Source organism: Callionymus lyra, chromosome 17, assembly GCF_982586985.1.
Source record: "Callionymus lyra chromosome 17, fCalLyr1.hap1.1, whole genome shotgun sequence".
NCBI lineage: Eukaryota > Metazoa > Chordata > Actinopteri > Syngnathiformes > Callionymidae > Callionymus > Callionymus lyra.
The window spans coordinates 5,807,501-5,830,383 of NC_141834.1; the positions used below are offsets into that span (position 1 = coordinate 5,807,501).

General features: G+C 37.9%; 1 protein-coding gene across 4 annotated transcripts in view; it reads left to right on the forward strand.

The window, feature by feature from the left end:
- itsn2a (intersectin 2a) overlaps positions 1 to 22,883 on the forward strand; it is a 45,770-nt gene that overhangs the window by 2,796 nt on the left and 20,091 nt on the right. For all 4 annotated transcript variants that reach the window (XM_087779142.1, XM_087779144.1, XM_087779145.1 and 1 more), the window contains exons 2-10: positions 8,351 to 8,423; positions 15,301 to 15,393; positions 15,477 to 15,540; positions 15,784 to 15,959; positions 17,693 to 17,881; positions 18,607 to 18,700; positions 20,744 to 20,886; positions 21,090 to 21,153; positions 22,745 to 22,882. In XM_087779142.1, coding sequence (XP_087635268.1) covers positions 8,417 to 8,423; positions 15,301 to 15,393; positions 15,477 to 15,540; positions 15,784 to 15,959; positions 17,693 to 17,881; positions 18,607 to 18,700; positions 20,744 to 20,886; positions 21,090 to 21,153; positions 22,745 to 22,882 — 968 coding nt within the window. In that variant the 5' untranslated portion in view covers positions 8,351 to 8,416. The remainder of the gene's footprint in view (positions 1 to 8,350; positions 8,424 to 15,300; positions 15,394 to 15,476; positions 15,541 to 15,783; positions 15,960 to 17,692; positions 17,882 to 18,606; positions 18,701 to 20,743; positions 20,887 to 21,089; positions 21,154 to 22,744; position 22,883) is intronic.

Here is a 22,883-nt window from a genome sequence, read left to right on the forward strand (position 1 = left end):
GTGATGACACAGGAACAGAAAAGTGTCAAAACTTGTTTTTTAGTTCACGCTAAAACTAGTGTTTTATTTCTTAATAAAAAGTTTATTCAAGATGGTTTCTAAAAACAAACATTAGTGTCTCTTACTTCACATTTTTGTATCTGTTTCTTTTACCGCTTCTTGTGACTCGCAACAAACACACACACACACACACACACACACACACACACACCACAACCTCAGTGTGATGACACAGGAACAGAAAAGTGCCAAAACTTGTTTTCTAGTTCACGCTAAAACTAGTGTTTTATTTGTTAATACAACATTTCTTCAAGATGGTTTCTAAAAACAAACACTAGTGTCTCTAACTTCACATTTTTGTATCTGTTTCTTTTACCGCTTCTTGTGACTCACAACAAACACACACACAGAGGCTTCTTTTCTCCCGGCGGCCTCTGTAGAGCGTCCAGTCTAGAACAGGGCGCCCCTCTGTTTACGGAGTGTGTGTGGACACACTCCTGCACACAAGTTGATGCATTGATACGCACATCCGACCGGGCCCGGTGTGTCGCACACAGGTGTCAATCAGCATGCAAAGGCAGAGAGTCAAAGCTTCTTTGATTCGCTTTTCTTCTCCGGTGAAAAAAACGCTTCCCCATAAATTACCCGCGGAACGATGGTCTTCGTGACATCGACGTATCACTTCTTGAGGGTGAGGCAGATGTTAGGGTTCAAGAAGCATGAAGCGAACTAATGGATCGACTTCAATGAAATGATACGAATCATTTGAGAGACGATTGAGTTGAGACTAAAGTCGAGTGTTAACGTTTTACAACCGTTTTTAGTGTTCATCCATGTCAGAGAGTTTTCAGTGTCATTTAATGACTTGAGATGATCTCCTGAGGGAAAACCTGTGATATTATATTTTATATTTCTGGAGGGCTGCAAGGATGTGTGCTTGCTCCTCAGCTTTTTCAGCTGCTTCTGTAGTTTGGTGTTAATTCTGACAGGAATTCTGTTTCAACTCTTCGTCTTATTGTAGTTTTTGTCACTTAAAAACAACAAACTTGACTCTGGATTTGGTCAACTGAATCCAAAATGTATCAGTCAGTCATTATTAAGGATTAATTGTTTGACACAAGTAAGTAAGTAAGTAATAGTTATTTGTAAAGCACCTTTCTAGCCCAGGGTCACAAAGCGCTTTAACAATCAAAAACAATACACAGTTAAAATATATACTTTAAAATGCCTGAGACATATAAGACAAACACAGGAGTCCCAGAAAATCAGGTAAAAACCTGCACAAATAAGAATGTCTTAAGATGTTTCTTGAAGGAGTCAGTAGATCATCAAACACAGAGGGAGAAGAAGATCGTTCCAAAGCTTAGGAGCAACAGTCTGGAAGGATTTCTCTCCTCTGGTCCAGAAGTGTGTTCAGGAACCATCAGTAGATTCTGATCCACAGACCTCAGAGGGGTGTAAGGCTGGATCAGATCACTGATGTAAGGTCTGACCATGAATAGATCTGAAAGTAAGAACCAGAATTTTAAAGTTGATCCTGAAAGAAACTGGCAGCCAATACAGAGTTTTAAGGATCAGGGAAATGTGAGTTCTTCTACTAGAGCGGGTCAGAATTCTCGCTGCAGAGTTTTGTATTAACTGCAGGCGAGACAGATCCTTCTTGCTTAGACACGAAAACAAACTGTTACAATAGTCTAAACCAGAAGACACAAACGCATGGATTATAAACTCAGATCGTGTTTTGACATCATTTTCCTAAGTTTAGAGAAGCATAAAAACGGTTGTCAAATAGCATTTGTTCGGGGCAGTCAGTGAACTACGAAAGGCAATTTACAAATAAAAAATAACTTACTTACTTACCAACAATCTAGAAATCAATTCCAAAGAAATGTTCAAGTACGTCAATAAAAGCTGCTTCCAAAGCACTCTAAACTTCAACGAAACTCCAATTTATTAGTAAAATACAAAATATAGCGTGCGCAAAAAACATCCTTCTCTTTCAAATTAAAGGTCAACGCAGCTGCAATACCATTATTGCACAGCTCAAAATAGAATAAATAGAAGGTTTTTGAGACTATCTGCGAGCGGGACGGATGACAAAGTCTTTCAGCTGAGAAGTTGAGACGCTAAGAAAATAGAAGGAAATGGAACCATTTTGCAAATAATTTACATGAACGATTAAATCAATAACTTTATGAGCAGACAAAGCAGCTCCTGCATATACGCTTAACTTTTACGTGAATATAAGGGTGATTTTTTTTTCTTAACTATATATATATTTCCTCTTTTTTTTCAAGTTTGTATGATATAATATGTAGATTTAAGTGTGTCTTAAATAGATGTTGGACTCTATTGTATCATCAGTATGTGTTTGTTTGTACAAAACTCTCTTTTAACTTAAATATTTACATTAGAAAATTATCTAAGCCTCGCCCACTGAAAAAACTTATTTTCTGAAGATGAAATCGTGTTTATCATAACCACGCCCACTCTGCTGTGATTGGTCAAGCATCAGAGTTTGACACTGCACTTCATTTATTCTGGAAGTCTCTACCTCTAAGCGACTCGTTGTATAAACAAAGCAGGGCGTGATTACAGCTGGCTGGAGGAGGTCTGAACGCATTGTTACATCATAATGTACTCCGCTCTGGTAACCTCTCATTCGCCAAGATTTGAATGATAAAAAAAGTTTATTTAAAGTAGAGCTAAAAGCAACAAGGAGGGATTTTTATCTGTTGCAGCGTCCGATGTGTCGGTGTGTGTTTCCAACCAGGGGTGTGTTGTGGTGAGACTGAGCCCCATTAGCTTCATTCGTTGGTCATCAGGGAACGTTTCTTCAGTCTCGTCGGATCGTTTTGCAAGCCGAGCCACCTTTGAGCCGCTGAAGGTTAATTCAGAGGCTGTGCTGTTTATTTTGGCTTATTTTAATCCCGGATATGTTTTGTTTGAACAGAGGCGGCTTTGAAAAGATAATTGAGAATATTTGAAATCACACACACTTGAGGGCGGGAGGATAGTGTTTATGTGTTTCCTCTCAGGGGTTTACGTTACACTGCCTCAGTCAGGAAGCGTGGTTTGGGGTTAGAATGGTACATTTTTGGTTCTTTATGTCTTGAACTTGCTTTGCAAAGATCCGTTAAACTATTCACAAGCTTGTATGATCGTCATGTTTTGTAAAACTGACCCACTTTCTTACTACAAATTAAAAATAATTAATATAAATATGTAATTCATTCTTTTTAGTAGGTCTGTCAAAATTAACAATGTGGATTAGTCTATCTCCATAATTAATTTGGTTAAGGCTTCTATTTTTGCCTCGGCTGGTGCACAAGCCGGCGAGGAAGTAGAGCACAGACCACCTGTAGAGCTGTGCCTCTTTCCACTAACATAATTAAATATCTATATGTTAGTTATCTTGTGGTTTTTGTTTAATCAAATCCCAATGTCATGTTTTAATGTTGCTCTAGTTCACAGAATATATTCACCACTAAAATTATTTTTTGGTGGATAAGTTAACAACGAAAGATTGTACAGATTATTTCTGGCTTCCTTCAGTGTGAGAAGACTGTAATTGTCATGGAACCTCTGTTGCACTGTTGTCACATATCGCAAGTTAAAGGTTCTTTTTATGGCAGTTTGCGGTTTTATCTCCCTAGTAAAATCTAATCTGTCCACAGCTGTAAAACATTTTGTCCTTAACAATCATTCGAGAAAACTGTCACAAATATAACATATAAGTGTATATATTTAACTGTATAGGAGCTGTCTCAATGCAGTTAATACAAACTGCCGTGAGAATTCTTAGCTGCTCTAGTAGAAGAACTCACATTACCCCGATCTTTAAAACTCTTCACTGGCTGCCAGTTTCTTTCAGGATCATTTTTTAAATTCTGTCTCTTACTTTCAGATACTTTCAGATCTATTCATGGTCAGACTCCTCCTTACATCAGGGATCTGATCCAGCCTTACACCCCAGCTCGGGCTCTTAGGTCTGTGGATCAGAATCTACTGATGGTTCCTGAACACGCTTCCAGACCAGAAGCGCACCACCTTATGAATATAAATAAATACTTTGATTAATCTGACTAAAAAGTGGTTTGACAGCACCAAGTTATTATGAAAATGTCTTCATATTTTGAATTTAATTTACATTTTACTTACCTTCACTGATCATTTCAACCTTTAAATAATCCAATTTCCTTCCTCTTGACTTCTATACTCACCATCCTCGTCACAGTCTTATCAGCGTATATCAGACGTGGACAAACCCCGGGGATTTATCTCACATCTTAATTAGTATTTCCGTATTCGCCTCGACATTCGCGGGTTACTTCCCGGATGTAATTAATGTTTGCTTGTACGTGCAGCGTTCACTTCACATGCGTTTACACACCCAGCTGATCATATTCTAGAGAGCGTCGCCGGGCAAAGTGCTTCTGTGAGCGCTTCATTGCTCTTAAGTAATTGTGTCGGTGTGAGCGGGGAGTGATTTATGCTACAACTCCCGGACGCTGTAGCGGCAGGAGAGCACACCCGACGCTGGAAAACCAAATGACCGGGGAGGTGGAGTCGGGAGGCGAGGGAGGTGAGAGGATGGAGTCAAAAGGAGGCGGCTGGTTAAAATGGAGACAGGAGTGAATCGGGGCGGGGAGTGACCGGGAGAGTAAAGTGTTAAGGGTTGATGTGTGGAGAGGCGGCCAGACCTGACAAGAATTACAGCTGAGGGGAAACATTGCTTGTTAGCCATCAGACTCCTGGAGATTGATGGCGGGAGCGGAAATCCGTGTCCGCGTTTAAAATAGAAAAGTGGAAACGCTGCTGGAATAGTGAATAACTGAGAAACCGCAGGAGGAGGATTTACAAGGGAAGGTGTGTTTTTAACTGTTAGAAAATACAAAATATATATGTCATCGAAGATAGTGTACTTGATAAAAATGTATTTCATTTTATTCTAAGGTAAGGTAAGGTAAGGTAAAACTTTATTGATCCCTCAGGAGGTCTTCTTCGGCAAATTGTTTTTTTCCAATAGCCACAGAAAATACAGCAATTTTTCATAAAAAATAAATAAAAATAAAATATTCTTTGTATATTATAAAGATTTATAAACTGACTCCTTTAAGAAACATCTTAAGACGTTTTTATTTGTTCAGGCTTTTCCTTCATTTTCTGGAACTCCTGTTGTGTTATCAGTTTTATCTTGACCTTTAAAATATATAGTTTATTGAGTATTGTTTTGATTGTTTAAGCGCTTTGTGACCCTGGTCTGGAAGAGCGCTATACAAATAAAAATGACTTACTTACTTACCTATAACATGAGGCATTTTATTTGTGGCACCAAACTTCAGCAGTTAGCAGTTCAATCTTCTCTGGCAAATCAGGTTTTCCATTGCGTCCTCTTTTTGATTTCTCCCAGGACTCTCTCTGGAGAGTCTAGAGAGTCGTCTCAACAGGTGAGCTCTGATCGATCACTATCGGCTGCAGATGCTGCTGACTGGACTCGAGATGTATGAGGCAGAGTGCAAACTCAATTGTTAATTCATTAAGAACACACGTATGGATCAAAGAAAGGCTGTTGTTGGTTCATGAAAGTCACACCTATTGTCAAATTTCTCCTGGTATATATTGTCAAGAGATTTTAAATTTGCAGCAATGTTGTGATCAAATAACATTTTTATATTGTCAAGAATAATCATTTGTCTGTAGAAAGAAGGAGATGGTATAAAGTTGATAAAAAATCATATTTCAATTGAAATGGCTTTAATGGACCAAGTTTGAAGGAGAATGAGAACATTTACTCATGTTAAATGTTACTTAAAATGAGCTTCTGACCAAATCTAGTTGAATTTTAACTTGTTAATAACTAGGGGTGTAAGAAAATATCAATATAACGATATATCCCAATGTTTTTACTACTGATACTGTATCGATATTCAATAGCACTGTATCGATATTAAAAGAAGAAGAATGTATGTTTATATGTCACAGTAGAGTCTGGAACTCTACTAGTAGAGATTGGAATCGGGATCTGAATATTGGGATTCCAATCTCTACTAGTAGAATTCCAGATTCTACTAGTAGAGATTGTAATTCTAGCAGGACAATCTCCAATTCTTATAGGAGAAATTCAGATTAAATTAAAATGTTTTGGAAAATAGATTTCACACCTTAATTTCAGCATAGGTAAGCCTACATTCATCATTACTATTTTAGATGAATTACTTTATGTATCTGAAAAACCTTCTGTCAATACACATTGTAACCATGGGGACAGCCGTCTGGTCAAGCTGTTTAAAAGCTGTGGTCTTTAAAACTTGGCATGCTTACTATAGGTATTCGCAGTATATGACACTACAGAAAAATATCTCTTCTTTAACTTCTGTTGAATTTGTGAACTCACAGTAGGGTTCTTATTTGTGTAGGGTTATTTATGCAGGTGTAGATGTTTGTGTAGGGTAACTAGGGCTATAATTGTAGTAGAAAAATAGTCAGTAGTATATAGCATATGTTTGACATCTAAGTGCAAGAACGAAAAACCTCTGTATTGTCTCTTGTATTACTTGTTTAAAAGTTTGACGTTAGCTATAGACTGAGGATACTAACAAGTAGTATGCAACAAACGATAATTATTAATTGTATTTTTGGAGATTTTGAAGCTAACCTTTAGAAGCTAAATTCCAAGCCTGTATGTGTAGATTCTGAATAAAATCATAGTTTGTAAAAATATTGCTTTAACACCGTATCATTAAAATAAATTTGAGTCATGGGACAATCCGCAATGGTCAAAATGAATAAGGTCAACCTGGACCAGATGGCTGTCCCCATGGTTACAATGTGTATTGACAGAAGGGTTAAAGATATCTATAACATGAAGTAATTCACCTAAACTAGCAATGGTGAATGTAGGCTTTACCTACGCTGAAATTTTAGGTATGAAATGATTCAGTCTATTTTCCTAAACATTTTGATGCATTCCGGATTTCTACTATCAAAATTGGAATTGTAGTATTCCAATCCCTCCTACTTTACTTCTATTTATTATATTTTATGAATTGTAGAATTCCAATTTCTCCTAGTAGATATCGGAATCCCAATATTCAGATCCCGATTCCGGACTATACTGGATTCCAGTCTCTACTGTGACATATATATATATATATATATTTCAATACTGTTTGTATTAAAGGCAATAATTCAATATTTTTATTTTAAAATTAACACTTAAATATTCACGGCGTTTATTCATTTGTGTGCTGCAATTAAACCTATCGGCCACTAGTTGGCAACATTTGTTGTTGAATCCGTGCCCATGTAACCACAAAACTAGAGTAAATGGCATCTATGACTGAAAAAATAAAAGGATAAACCCACAGCTTTTAAAGCTGATGTTTGGACTCAAAACAAATTTTAAAGTAAAAAAAATGTGAACACTGTCAGATACTGGATATTGCATGTTGCTCCAGGTTGTTCGTGACTGTTCTGTGAATCTATTTCTGGATCATATTTTAATGAATTTTATTAAATTTAGTTGAATCATGCATATTAAAAGAAGATGGTGGCACATCAGAATGTTTTTTAACTGCTCGGGGTGTTTTTTTTCCCCACGCTTCAGAGAAACCTTCAAAGTCGAGTCATATTCTTTCATCCCCGTCATAAATAAGTGATTCATCCAAATGTGCTTCGGTACATGCGCATTTGTTTACAAACAAAAATAGCCTGTCTCAGTGGAAGCAGGTGCTTCACGCTAACTCATGCCCTTCTGTAGAACCCGGCCTTACCGATGACTAAGCACAACCTAAAAGTGGTATTTTATTGAAATACGTACATTTATAAGTACTCTTTAAATCAAGTTGAGCTTCTTATGAAAGTTAACTCATTCAACACAAGTAACAATTGTAACTTACAGAAATATTGTTTCTACACATTTGTAAAGTCAGCTTCACGAGTACAAGTTGAGTTAACAAAACGCAGTCATTATGTTGAAAGCGCTTCACCTTTATCCTACTTTATGGTGCAGAAAGAAGAGTAACACGGAGCGAACGATGCACCTCAGTGGCTGTAAGAGAGAGAGAGAGAGGAAATCATCCTCCTCTCCAGCCACCATCATTCCGTCTCCTCCAGTGTTGTCGGCTGGTATTGTCCCTGCCTCTGCTCCCCCTCTCTCCTCGACATCCCTCCTACTCTCCGTCAATGTGTCTCCCTTCTTCTTCTCTCTCCTCCCTCTTTCCGTCACTGCCATTGTCAAGCCGAGACAATTTATTGACATCATCTCCGTCCTTCTGCTCTACTTCAGCTGTAGAGACGCCGCCACGTTGCTCTTGTGTGGCTCACGCTTACCACTCTGTCCCTGCAGATGTCTGAGAGCTAACCAGCTCCGTGGAGGAATTCCCTCTGAGCCAGTGCTTTTCCACCTGCAGCCATGAACGGTAAGAAGAAGTCGTGCGTATGGAGGCGTGTGTGTTGGATGCTTTTGAGAAAATACTTGTGAACATTTATTAGAGAAAGTCTCCAAAGTTGTCCTTCATTACATCTGAGCTGATGTTTGATCCTTTTTTTGTTTAATTTAACGAATGTTGACACGTCTATGATCCTCTTGTCGATGTCAAAACAGACAATATTAATAGATTGTTTCTTCTTATGTAGTATGGTGAAGAGGAAGAGTGCAGACAGGGTGGAACGGTTGCAGACAATTATCGGCCTAGAGTTCTCTTAAAGTCTTGCAACAGGACAGTTGTGTTGTAAGAGACAATAGCTTTACTTTTAATATGTTAATTTGTTTGGTTACTTTCAAACATGTCTGTCAAAGTAATGGATGATAACTGTACAAAAAGATAATTGGCAATGAGATTTAAATAATGAAGGCAAGATATTACTCAAAAATAAATGATAACTAATAATAACTTATAATAATGTGAATGTCAATTTAACAGTAGTAGAGAAATGCATTAAAAAATAATCATTGTTTTATTTCAAAACACAGCAATATTTGTCACTTTTTAAAATAGAACTTCAACACTAAACAGGTTACAAGGCAGTTTTTTATCAAACATGTTTAGAAATATAACACAGTTTAATTCATGTATCAATATGTGCATTGAATTTATGGAATTTGTTATCATAACTGTCCAGGAAACCGATACATTTTTTGTTCTAACTATTATATACATTTGTTTGTATAACAGGTATTTACAAATCTAACTATATTTATTTATCCTTAAATAATGATCTGGATGTTTGAATACCAGGAGCATTGATCAGTATTATAATGAAAAAAAATTCTGGCTTCTCTTAACATGATGAGTCAAATGAATATCCTAATATCTTCCATCTAATTAAGTAAACTGAGAAAAGTCAATTACTCTCTGTTTGTTTTGCATCACCACGGCAACATGACTCACCTGTTTATTGTGTGCACGTGCTCGTGTTTGTTGTGTAGTTGTCTTCTTCCTTTGGGAAATACCTGTTTGTTTGTGGTAGTGGATAGATTTCATCCATTTGTTTGACAAATCACCAGCTAGAAAAGACCTTCCATATCCTCGATAAAGCCCTTAATTTTGAAAATATACATTTATTGTGTCTCTTTAAAAGTCAGCATTTTCTGTGTGATATGCGAACTCCTTTTGGAAGCAGCGATGTTGTCGTCCCGGTGGACTGAGAGGCGTTGTCTGGAGGTTCGACTCCAGAGTCTCCTAAACAATGTCCTGATAAATGAGGTCAAGTGATGGTGTTGCTGAGGGACGTGATCTGTGCCACTGTTGCTTTGTCTTCTTTACAGCAGACACTGCTGGGGAAGATTTTCCTTGAGCGCACACTGGAGTTTGTTTTTCTCTGTGTGTTTTGGTTTTTTCAATATTGGCTGAAGGACCTGAGTGGTTTGTTTGCCGCGTTGCTGTGAAGATATATATCTTCTGCATTTAATTGGAGCGAAGATGACATTGTGTCTTAAGTGTGCATTTTTTTTGGTGGGATTATTTTTCTTTTAAGGCAACAATAGAGGTTGTGGAACTAGAGCAGTGGAAGTAGGAGGGCTCACGCTGAAGGAGAAAAGGTGGAACAGACTGTCAGGTGTGATCTATGACAGTAGAAGCTGCTGGACAGATCTGTTGTGTTGTTTAAAGACCTCAGCTCTGACACACACAAGAAGCCGAGTTAAAAGAGTCATAGGTGGGCGGTAGGCCGGTGTCATTACGGCCATATGTTGCCTCGGAATTGAATTTGCGACGCTGTAATTACCGCTTTAGCTTGATACAGTCGTTCGTAAAAGCATACTATGATAGTCAGTGACGTCGCTTACTAGTGGAAGAAAACATCTACTGCATGCAGAACGTGGCTGAAAAAAATGACTCTACAGAACTAGTATTGCGACAGTTTACAAAGACCGAGTTACTATAATTTCACACAGAAAAAAAGTTATATAGTACAGTTCCATCAACGTCTGATTTATTATAGTTAAACAATCTCATCAATGACTAACTAATGTTGAGAATCACTTGTTTAAGCGCCTTCGGGTCACCTTGACCCTGACATAACACAAGGAATACCACAAACACATTTGTTTACGGGCCTTCGGGTCACCTTGACCCTGACGCAACACAAGAAATACCACATAAACATTTAGTTTTCGTGCCTTCGGGTCACCTTTAACCCTGAGATAACACAAGGAATACCAAAAACACATTTGGTTATGGGCCTTCGGGTCACCTTGACCCTGACATAACACCTGGATCAATGGGTCAATCAAACTTGGTGTAGGGCGGGTCGGTTTAAAATGTATTACTGAATATAATAGTCAGTGTATAAACATTCATTTTATTTGTATTAAACTTGTTTCTTCAGAATTGTTTACCAGATTAATATTGACTCATCATTTTGAAGTTGTGTACCTCCATTTGAGAACCCGTGAGTTAAGAGATTATTTTTTAAATAACATCTCGTAGTGTGATGTCACTCGTAGTCACAGTGTCATTTTGGTGAAATTGTCAGGTTGTGTAGATGTGTCGGCTTCTCAGTGACTCGGTGGTAAATGTTGTGCTGTAATAGAGTCTGGTTTAATAACATATTTTTGCACGCAAATATAACGTATAATTAATCTGATGAACTAAATCATTCTTCACTCGGACTTTATTTCCATACCTTTTACAATTTACTTTAAAAACTCGCTCACGTTTAAAGCCTGTGCTCAATCTTCAGGAGAAGAAATATCAAAATCCAAATAACTTATCATCATAGTAGATTATTTTTAATCGCTCCTTGATGTTTGAAAGATGAAACTTGTATGGTATTTACAAGGATCCTTCATATGTGAATATCATGGTAACACGACTACTCTTCTAATTTAAGTAGACAGCAAACAACCCTCTTGGCAACTGTAACTGTGGTCTGAGGGTTATAAAATCCTCATTAAGTGATTCAAGAAGGTTCATTTAGCGAGACACCTTCCAAAGACAACATTTGCCAAGAGCTGTTTAGCTCAGAGTCACAGCGCTTGTTTAGTTCAAAATATGACCATAATGCTAATGTAGTGTTTTATACGTTTGGGTATTGACCTTTGCACTGAATGGAGAAAGTTCTCTGACCTTGTTTGTGAGTCAGGGGACTGTTTTCTTCTGTTTATTCTCTCCGTTTCCTCTTCGTTGTTGTCACATGTGAAGCACAGTGTTCATAGATGCTAGCATGCTACACCTTCCAGATGGAGATGAAGAAAAGTATATTGATATAGAGGAATATAAAAACCTCAGAAAAAACAGTCTTTCCTTTGCGTCTCTTACCAAGTGCAGAAGATCTGACAGAATCCTCTCCCTTCTGTCCTGGCATCAGAACAACACGCTGATCTGTCCGTGTCTTAAACATGTTCATGAACACACGGGGAGGACGAGCAGTTTGGTTTCAGCGCCATTCGTTGGCTATGAATCCAAATATCCCGCAGGACAATAAGGATTTTTTATCCGTCCACGTTGTTGCCACAGCTGCGTAAGGAGCTTAGCGCTGCCCCACTTCTCCGGGGCCGATGCATCAAGCGTCTGGCCCGAGTGTGATGTGGCCGAGCTCGGCTGGTCGTCCCTCTGGTGCTGTGCTAAATATCCCCAACATTAGCTCCTAAATCTGTCAACTATATGTGAGGAATACTTCACTGATTCATTACTGTCACCGATTTTTTGGAGCTGAGATCTGCTGGAAAAAAAGGCAGAAGTAGGTCATGAGCAAACAAATGCTTCACGGTGACGCTTCTACCTGCTCAGGTGTTTGTTTGCTGTTTCCTTCACACGGGGTTGGATGAAGTCAAACAGCTCCAGGTCACAGGTCCATTGTCGTTCGTTTCATAAAGAGAAAGTGTGTCAAACTCGTGAATGGAAGGAGCTCTACCTTTTAATAAAAAAATATGATTGAATGAAGTAGATGAACCTTTTGTGTGTCGTATGATATTATTCTGATTTTCGAGGTCACAAAAATTGTTTTCTTGAAGTAATTTTCTTTTTTTAACCACAGTTCTTTTATGTGTAACTGTTTAACAAACTGTGTTTAAAATAAAATTTTGAATTTTAAAATATTCATGCTGTTTATTTTTTTTGTTTTTCAATTAAACTTAAACAGTTATTACATCCTCTGCAGCTAAAGTAAAGGAGCTAGAGGATGACTGAGGACGAGAGGATGCAGTCAAAGTTAAAAATTGCTAATTGGACATATTGGTTATAAAAAAAAATGTAAAGCAGTTTCGACTTTGTCAAGAGTCATGTGGTCTGTAAATTTTACAAAACCAGAGTCAAGTACTACAAATGTATGCTTATTCGTTCATTATCGAATTATATTGCAAAAAATTGTGTATTGTTTCTACGGCATCGTGATACATATAATATCGCCTGATTTTATATTGCCACTGTACCTCTGAGTGGCATGTGGAGAAAAAGGGAAAACATGAACTCAAAAAATATATATTAAAAATATATATTTTAGAGATTATTAATCTGTCAGAATAGTAGATTATTAGATTTGAGATTATTGCATAAATCAATGTTCTTTCCCCACTACTATCTGAAAGCTTGTATAATGGAGGAATATTTCGGACATTTTTAAAAATTACACAGCCTTTACTTGACTCAATTAATTATATTAAAAAGTATTTGGGAATTCGTTTTTTCCTCTTAAAAGTGACATATATTTTGGTTAAAGTCCAAAAACATTATATAAATGTGTATTTAGTGGAAGTGTCGAAGTGTCCAAATATTCTGTAGTCCATTATCATTCTGCACCAGGTTAAAGATAACAGCCTCTATATCACCTGCAAGAGAAAGTGGAATCGAGTCAGAACATAGTTCCGGGTCTCTCAGCACATCTGATCCATGTTTAATTCATGATCCGGCCCAAACTTACCTTGAAGTACGCAGGATTCCAGGGGGTGGAAAAGAAGCTGACGGCACGTTTTTATATATTAATCCCGGTTTAGAAGACGGTGAGCAGAGATTTTATCTGCGGCGTGACTTCATTAGGGCTGGAAAGATGGTAATTTTGACAAATAGTTTTTACACTCACGGAGGTAGTTTCAGAAACTGTGTTATCTTTTTCATTATTTTGTTAATATATGCTGTCGATACATGTTTCATTTATTTCTCACTTGTGTTTCGCTTCAGTGCCTTTAGTTCACTAACTCATAATTGAATGTCCAGCGATGAACAAGTGAACACAGCGAAATTGTTAGCAGATTGTTGTGGTCACCAATCTATGAACACATACCTGGTCTTTACCATGTACTTCTTGTTATTAATAAAATCTGTCCACATAACAATAATCTCCTTGTTTAAAGTGACCCGAAGGCCCGTAAACAAATGTGTTTGTGGTATTCCTTGTGTTAAATCTGGGTGAAGGTGACCCGCAGGACCAGAAACAAATTTGTTTGTGGTATCCCTTGTGTTATCTCTGAGTCAAGGTGACCCAAAGGCCCATAAACAAATGTGTTTATGTTATTCCTTGTGTCAAATCTGGGTCAAGGTGACCCGAAGTTCTGAAAACAAATGTGTTTGTTGGTATCCCTTGTTTTATCTGTGGGTCAAGGTGACCCAAAGGCACGAAAGCAAATGTGTTTGTGGTATTTGTTGTGTCAAATCTGGGTCAGGTTGACCCGAAGTTCTGAAAACAAATGTGTTTGTGGCATCCCTTGTTTTAAATCTGGGTCAAGGTGACCTGAAGGCCTAAAAAAAAATGTGTATGTGATATCCTTTTTGTTATCGCTGGGTCACAATGAACGACCTCCCTGGCTTCCATAAATACATACACGTGGAGATCGAGCCTTTGGGTCACGTTGACTCAGAGATAACACAAGGGATACCACAAACACATTTGTTTTCAGAGATAAAACAAGGATCAAATGTAAAGCGTTTGACTTGTGACCTCAATATATTGTAGAAAATGAATGAGTGAATAGTTTTTAATAAAACATTGGTAAATTAACACCTCGTAACATTTTGAGATCATTATTAGTTTGTTCATATTCTCTGTAATGATTGGTTTGATTTTGAACAGTCATGATTCGCAGAAAGATCTCTTTAACTTTCATAGTAGCACCGCTCCTTACTATGTATGATTGTATTTAAATCACAGATATACTGAAAACTGATGTAAACTCACATGAAGAGATTGAAATAAACAATGATCCAAATATGTGGCAACAATGCAACCGAGGTTTAACAACATTGCATATTGTTGCTTCAATCTAATCCGTCTCATCTTGAATAGAGATCTATAGTAAACTGATAATACATTTCCAGACAGTTAGTATTTCGGTGTTCCTTTTAAAATAACCTGCAAACCTTGTTTGATTCTTTTTGTCATTTACTTAAGAGGGCTTCATATTACCTAAGGATGGATCAGTGTTTATGTTCATCATTGGAATCTGCCTCAAATCTTTACATCATGTTGTGCTTAATTAAAACTGTTAAAATAAATGCAAAGATCGCTCATTTCAGTGTGTGATAACACTCAATAACTGTGACATTTTTATCATATCGTTACATCCCTAATCTTGTACTAATCACATTAAATAAAAAGACAAAAATGTTTGCTGATCGTACCTTCAAATCATCCGAGAGTTTTATGAATAGACGTTGATGTTAGTCGGATCAGAAGTAAATGTGCCGTGTGTGTAGAAAGCGGTCAAGTTAAGTGGTTCAGCGCTGAAATGAGCATCTCTATTATGGACTCATTATCGTTTTGACTTGATGAAGAGTTATTTCTTTTCATCTAATGAACTATGCAAATGAAAGCGGCTGCCTGTGAGAGAGCGTGAAGATGTTCACCTGAAGGTCTTCTCAGGTGCTGCCAGTGTGTGGTCCATCACCACGGAGGAGCGAGGCAAACATGACAAGCAGTTCGACACCCTCTCCCCGATCCTTGGATTCGTGTCAGGTAAGTGTTCAATAAAACGTGCGCTTCACTGCTGACATCTGGTCATTAGAGCTCCAGCTGTATCAAGAGATTCTAATCTGCAGGGGAACAAGCCAGGAAATTCTTCCTCCAGTCCGGCCTCCCCGCGTCTGTGCTGGCAGAGATCTGGTGAGTGTTAACCTGCCGCTCAGGGTATCATTATCATCTCGTATATTTGAGGTCCAAGAAAAGAAAAGGGCAGTTGACCAAGATCTTTAAATCTCTCGAGCCAAGTTCGACCTTCCTGTTATGCTCCCAATTTCCGCCCTAAGCAACCCCACCCAGGAGCTGCTTGAGTCGAGGAAAGAAAGTGTTTCTGTCGTTCAAATAAACACAACAAACTACATTTATCCACTTCCGTTTGTGCACCAGGAGTCTGGCGGACATGGACAGCGACGGGAAAATGGACCGACTGGAGTTCTCCATCGCCATGAAGCTGATCAAACTCACGCTTCAGGGCCGGAACTTACCCGCCGTCCTGCCCGTCGTGATGAAGCAGCAACCCGTGTCCAACCCTGCGTCCAACATGGCGTCGTCGGCACGCTTCGGTAACACCTAATCTTCTCTTCGTCCCGAAATGAACAAAAACAATTAGCTTTACCTGCTGCAGAAACCATTCATTACTTCGACTATTAATTCTTCAAGTTATTTAACCCTTTTCTAAAACGAAGCTTAGGTCAGGTCTCGCTTTGCATGCTTGAATAAACGTGATGCGGTTATTGATTCATGAGGAGGAGACTTGTGATGCGATGCTAGCCTCGTCAATTACAGCAGAGCTGATGATTGCTAGTGTTTATGGCGGCACCAGCCTCAGTTCAGCAGTTTTGAAGGAGTGAGGAAAGATGATGAGCGTGCAAAAACATGCCAGTGCACACATGCCTTTAAAAAAAAAGAAGTGAAAACTGTCCAGATTTGAAGCTCATACAAAAATGGCTTTTGAGGCAGTTGCTGCTACATATTTAGTCTTCTTCTCGATTCCTTCTCTTCACGATCAAACGACATGCGAAGGCCCGGCCGGTCTGCAGTGCTTTTCACACATCAGTGACCCGCCACTCAAATAATCCTCTCAAAGAGCACACTGGCTTTTCTGCACGATTATTTTTTCATCAGCAGTCAGACAGAATTTTTTCTACATACTCTAACAACAAGTCTGATTCTTTTCTTATAGAATAATTAGAACAGACTTTACTTGTAGACGCCTTTCAAAACACACAAGGACACCATACAGACAGATTATAAGATAACAGTCAAACAGAAGGTTTAAGAGGAATATGAAAGTTGAAAACGTTTTTTAAAAGGGAAATACAAGGGTTACAGTGAATAAGTCTTTAGGTAAATTGAGTAAAAACAGTCAGTGTGTTAATGTTTCAAAGGAAGAACACAAAAAAGGAAAAGTTTACTTTTATAAAATTGTAATAAATGAATGACTTGGTGTGAAAATAAAATTGTTAAATTTTCTTTTAAAATTTTGGATTCGCAACAGAATATTTTATGTCTGTTAGATTTGGTGTTTTCTTTTTCCAGTGGGCATTAAATAAGTATTTTCTTAAGTGTACTTTTGCTGTTTTTTCAATCTCCATTTTATAGATAGATATATAATACCTTTTCTTTTGGCCACCACCACTTTTTTTATTGGATATTTATCATTTTTTCTTACATCCCTGTATCAGTTCTGCAATTTTCTTGTTAATAACATTACACTATGTAGTAATCTGAGAGGATTCTTTAAATATTACTATACACATCTCTACTCACTGATCATCTACCTCACAGAAAATTCCATTTAAAGGTTTATACTTATAATCATTAACCTCATCATCACCCGGGGGCCACATGCGGCCCCTTGACTGTATTTATGCGGCCCTCATAATGTCAAAGTATGATCATGTATAAAGGGTTCTAATGCATTAACAAATGTATTTTGTATGTATTATTCATTTACATTTTCACATTTATTTACTTTTTCCCTCCTTTTGTGTGTAATTTTTTGAGTATATATCAATCCTTCAAATTTATTTTTTTTTAAAGTTAGTTGAAGAAATGTTTTGAAAAAAACTCATATATACAAGAATAAAATTGCATCTTATTTAGCTTAATAAAAGTCACGGCCTAATGACGCATGTCCTTTTTTTTTTAGGGATATTTTCATCTCTCTTTTTGCTTGACGGCCCCTAACAACATTCACAGAATTTAATGTGGCCCTTGAAGAATTTTAATTTCCCACCCCTGGTCTTAACCCATCAGTGACTAACTAAGTTGTTACGTGTCTCTTCCTCTGTAGGAATGGGTTCCATGCCTAACCTCTCGGTGGGTTACTCATCCATGCCCATCCTAACTCCCATCACGGCTAACTCCCCCATGCAACCACTGGTGCCCATGACTCTGCCTCTCATGCCCGCTTACGGGAACTGTGGACTCCCGAACGGAAACATGAACCTCCTGACATCACCTCTCGTGCCCAACAACGCAGGTCTGTTCTCTCAAACGCTGCCGAGGAATCAAAATGAGCAGAACCACCACCTCCTCACATATTAATATGCATTCGTAAATTATAGTATTGATTAGGTGGAGAAGACGCCGACTCAGCTGTCGCGATATAATCGATTGATTTTATAATAATTGATTTTGTTGTTTTTTTCGATTTCTGGCGCATGCAGTTGTGTTGCGTCTTCAAACTCTCATTTAGATTCATTTATGTCAGAGGAACCATTTTCACTTTCAATAAGCAAACACCTGGAGGACACGAATAAATGAAGAGAAGATTAGGAGGGAGACGGATCAGGCGGTACCATGAAGGTAGTCGGACGATTGATGACTTGAAGAGCGACTCGAGTAATACTTTATGCCTTTCGTATCCTCAAGCGACTATAACTGACTCGTATTAAAGTCTGAATGTTGATGTATAAACAGATTCAACAACGTTTTACCACCTATATGTTGTTATTATTAATAACATTTTCACTTTGAAATTGTGTGTATTCTAATGTTATAGCTTCTTTTTTTTATTCTCATTTACTTTGTTTTTTAGTTTCTTCAGGACACTTTATGATGATGAGCTGCCATGTTCTTTCTTTTTTGTCAATAAAATCCGAAAGATAAGATAAAGCAGATCACCTGAGCAGAGAAGACCTTTTAAATGACCACTTTTCCTCACTCAAATCTTATCATCTCACCTCCACCCCTTGTGTTTTCCAGGTCATCCTCTGTCCGGCTTCTCTTCTCCGATGACGTTCTCGCCTCCGAACACTGTGTCCAAGGCCAACTCTCTTCTTGACCTCGGGTCCAGCAGGTCAGAACTGAACACAATCTAATGTTTACACTTCCGTCAACAGTTGAACAACTTGATCAAACACTGGATTATTAAAATAAATGAATGTATTATTAATCTATTAAGTAGTTGAAGCGAACATGATTGGACTGTGGGTGACTGGTGCGCAGGAAGAGGATCAGAATGTAGTCAGAGATAGAAATGTGAGATAAGGGTGGGAGCAGGAAGAGCATTTTCACATCAGATGGTGTTGTGGGCAACGATAGGAAGTGGATTCACTCTGTGACATAAACATTGAGGGCCGAAGCTCTCTTGAAGCCACTTAAGGAGAGGAGAAATTCACAGGTTTATGGTGTCAAGAACCTGCTGAACTCAGGGTGGGCCGGAGCCCTCCGGGGTGAGGTTAGATGTTTGGTGGCAGGACAAAGCAGAAAGCAGCATTTGAGAGTGAAGCAGGAGGAGCAGAGTATCTAATGTCCTTGATCCTGCTTCGGGGGTTTTGTGTCGACTTTCAGCAGGTTTGGGAAGTTTCTGGTGTCGTTGTATTGAATAGTTCTCGCAGCTCGACCTGACCTCACTCTGGGTATGAGAGACTCGTGTCCGTTATGTCATCCAGGCGTGGAATCACACCAGCACTTGTTAACTTCTACACAACATGTTGCTCTAAACCTGTCTGTCTGTCTGTCTGTCTGTCTGTCTGTCTGTTTGTCAGTCAATGACTGTCTGTCAATATGACTGTTTGTCTGTCTGTCAATATGTCTGTCTGTATGTATGTATGTCTGTCAGTCAAAATGACTGTCTGTCTGTTTGTTAATATGACTGTCTGTCAATATGACTGTCTGTCTGTTTGTTAATATGACTGTCCGTCAATATGACTGCCTGTCAATATGACTGTCTGTCTGTCTGTCAATATGACTGTCTGTCAATATGACTGCCTGTCTGTCTGTTAATATGACTGTCTGTCTGTCTGTCAATATGACTGTCTGTCTGTCTGTCAATATGACTGTCTGTCTGTTTGTCAATATGACTGTCTGTCTGTCTGTCAATATGTCTTTCTGTCAATATGACTGTCTGTCTGTTTGTCAATATGACTGTCTGTCTGTCTGTCAATATGACTGTCTGTCAATATGACTTTCTGTCTGTCTATCTGTCAATATGACCGTCTGTCTGTTTGTCAATATGACTGTCTGTCTGTCTATCAATATGACTGTCTGTCAATATGACTGTCTGTCTGTCTTTCAATATGACTGTCTGTCTGTCTGTCAATATCACTGTTTGTCAATATGACTGTCTGTCTGTCTGTCAATATTACTGTCTGTTTTTCTGTCATATGACTGTCTGTCTGTATGTCTGCCTGTCAACCCATCTGTCTGTCTCTCTGTGTCTCTCTCAGTCTATCTTTCCGTGTCTATTTGTGTGTGTTGATACTGTCTTTCAGATTTTTCAGAGTTTTTCTGTATGTCTTTATATACATTTTTTACTGTTTCTGTCAGTTTATCATTCTTTTTCTGTCTGTCTATCAGTGTTTTTCTGTCAGACCATCTGACACACCATCCTTGTTTTGGAGAAGAATCTTTCAAGCTAAATATATTGAAGTTAAAAGATTCATGAACTGATTCAAACGCTCTCTGACGTTGCAACATATTTTCTTCCGTTGCAGGTGAAACTAAACCTGTTGCCACTTAATAGTAAATACACATGTGATGAATACTTAGTTCTAATATATTTAAAGCATGTTATGATACTTTAATTCCCCAAAAAAAGGAGCCACTTGCAAAAGCAAGGATCCAAACTGAAACCCTTCTCCTCTCCCATCTCTAAGAGACACTCAATAATGATTAATTCTTAAGAATGTTATTGGGGGGTTTAATATTCCAAAGACCCGAGTTTGTGTTAGTGAGAGAAGCTCCAGTTTTCTCATTAAGAAACGAGCAACAACAACAACAACAGGGAGTCACAGTCCAATTAGCAGCTGAAGTCAAGACCGGGAAGGAAACGACTACGTCATGAATCGACTGGATTGTGTCATTTTTTATCTTACTTTTTCTATCTCTGTGCTTTCAGTTCAAACTCCTCATCCACCACGTCGTTAGCCAGCAACTCCCCAAAGACGGGCTCCGGCGACTGGGCCGTCCCTCAAGCCTCCCGACTCAAGTACCGGCAGCAGTTCAACACATTGGATAAACTCATGAGTGGCTACTTGTCAGGTACACACACATAGACACACACACACAGCAGCTAAAATAAACACAAAACTTCCCAGGGCTGCACATGAGTGCTGCTGTTCACTAGAGAGAGTTTCACACACACACTTATGCTGCTCTTGACAGAACTCAGCCAAACACACCGTCAGCAAATATGTCTGAAGCTTTTCCTGATATTTATTTTGTGTTTTTTTTCATTCATTCAGGTCCTCAAGTTAGAAACGCTCTGATCGCCTCTAACTTGACCCAGACTCAACTTGCCACCATCTGGTGAGTGTGTGAACACGTTATCAAAGCCACTGTGAGAACAAGATAGAGGTTTTCATGTTGTTCTGTCACGTGTGTCTGAATCTTAGTCACATATGTTTGCTGCAAGAAATGTTTGTCAAAATCATTGATTTTATGAGTTGCTTCTGAACCAACAGTGTGTTTATTTTCTTCTATGTCATATAGTTTTAAAAATATTTATTCTCCTTCTTAATTTGCCTAAAATAAGAAAAACATAAACAAACAGAAACCAATTATCAGAAGGAATGATAACAATATTGTAAATCAGAAACTGAATATAAGTTAGAAAATGTATAGATGTACATTAACACAATTAAATGTAAATATAGAATACAAAATACAATCAAACTGTACATTCACAGTTTAAGGTATTAATTCAAAGCAATCTCTGCAGTTTTTTATTTTTTTTAAATAAGCTTAAAACTAGTTTGATAAAGCAGAAATATGTAATATTTCGACTCAATATGTATTTTATATATTCTCTGAAAACTGGTTTAGTTAGTTAAGGTCATGATTTATGTAGTAAACATTCACTTTTATTCCGACTACGTAATCCAGAAGCCTGTGAGTGTCACATGACCTCCAAACTGCAGTGGGTCAACGAAAGTGTTTTCCAGTTACTGATTTCTAACCTCTGACTCACCAGGAACAATATTTTTAAAACTTGTATATTGTCGTTTCAACATTTATCAATCCTCCTCAAGTTATATATATCCCTGTACTTTAAGTCTCCTTGACATTATTTGCATGACCCTGTTCAAGGAAGTGTTAAAAAACATTAACAAATGGGAAAAAACCTCTTCCTATTTTGCACAATAATACTTTTAATATTTAACTTCATAATTCTCCCTTCGTTTTAAAGATCCATGATTCTTTGCTGAAGGAAAGATTTAGCAACTTTAGTGTTGTATTGAGGCCTAACCTCAGCTTTGACATGATTTACTAAGTTTTGTGTGAAAGATTAATGGTAATGGTGTGAAGTGTGTTCGGAGAGTCAAAATATAAAACTCAGACATGAAAGATGCTCAATCAAAGACTTTTTTAAAACTGTATATAAAAATGATAGGATAAGCTTTTTCAGCTCTTGTGTAAAGCAAAAGCACGTAACATTTTTACTATTGAGTAAAGTACAATAGTGTTATTAGTACTATATTATATAAGTACTATAATGATTGCTTTAATTTCGAACAGTCATGATTTGTGTAACATAACTTTAATAATAAGGTGCCTTTGAAAGCAGACAAGGACACCAAACAGACAGATTAAAAACAGTGAAAATTTAAGCAGTAATACTGGAATATTAAAGGTACAAAAGTTTAAAAGGATTTTTTTTAAGGGAAAAAGGAGCCTCTTTCTATTTTGTAAATACATGGACATGCTGTATTTGGCAATGGCGCATCTTAAAATTGACACAACAATGACACTTTTCTGAAGAAACAGATTATTTTTTATATTATTTTAAACTTAATTTTGTAAATTGAAGAATGTTGAGTTGTCTTTTTTCCTTACAAAGCAAAAAAAGAGATGGAATCATTTGATCTGACCTTTGAGCTGAAGTCCTAATGTGTCACAGGACTCTGGCCGATGTGGACAAGGACGGTCAACTCCGGGCGGACGAGTTCATTCTAGCGATGCACCTGGTGGACATGGCCAAGACGGGCCGTCCTCTCCCGTTGACGCTGCCACAGGATCTGGTTCCTCCTCCCCTGAGG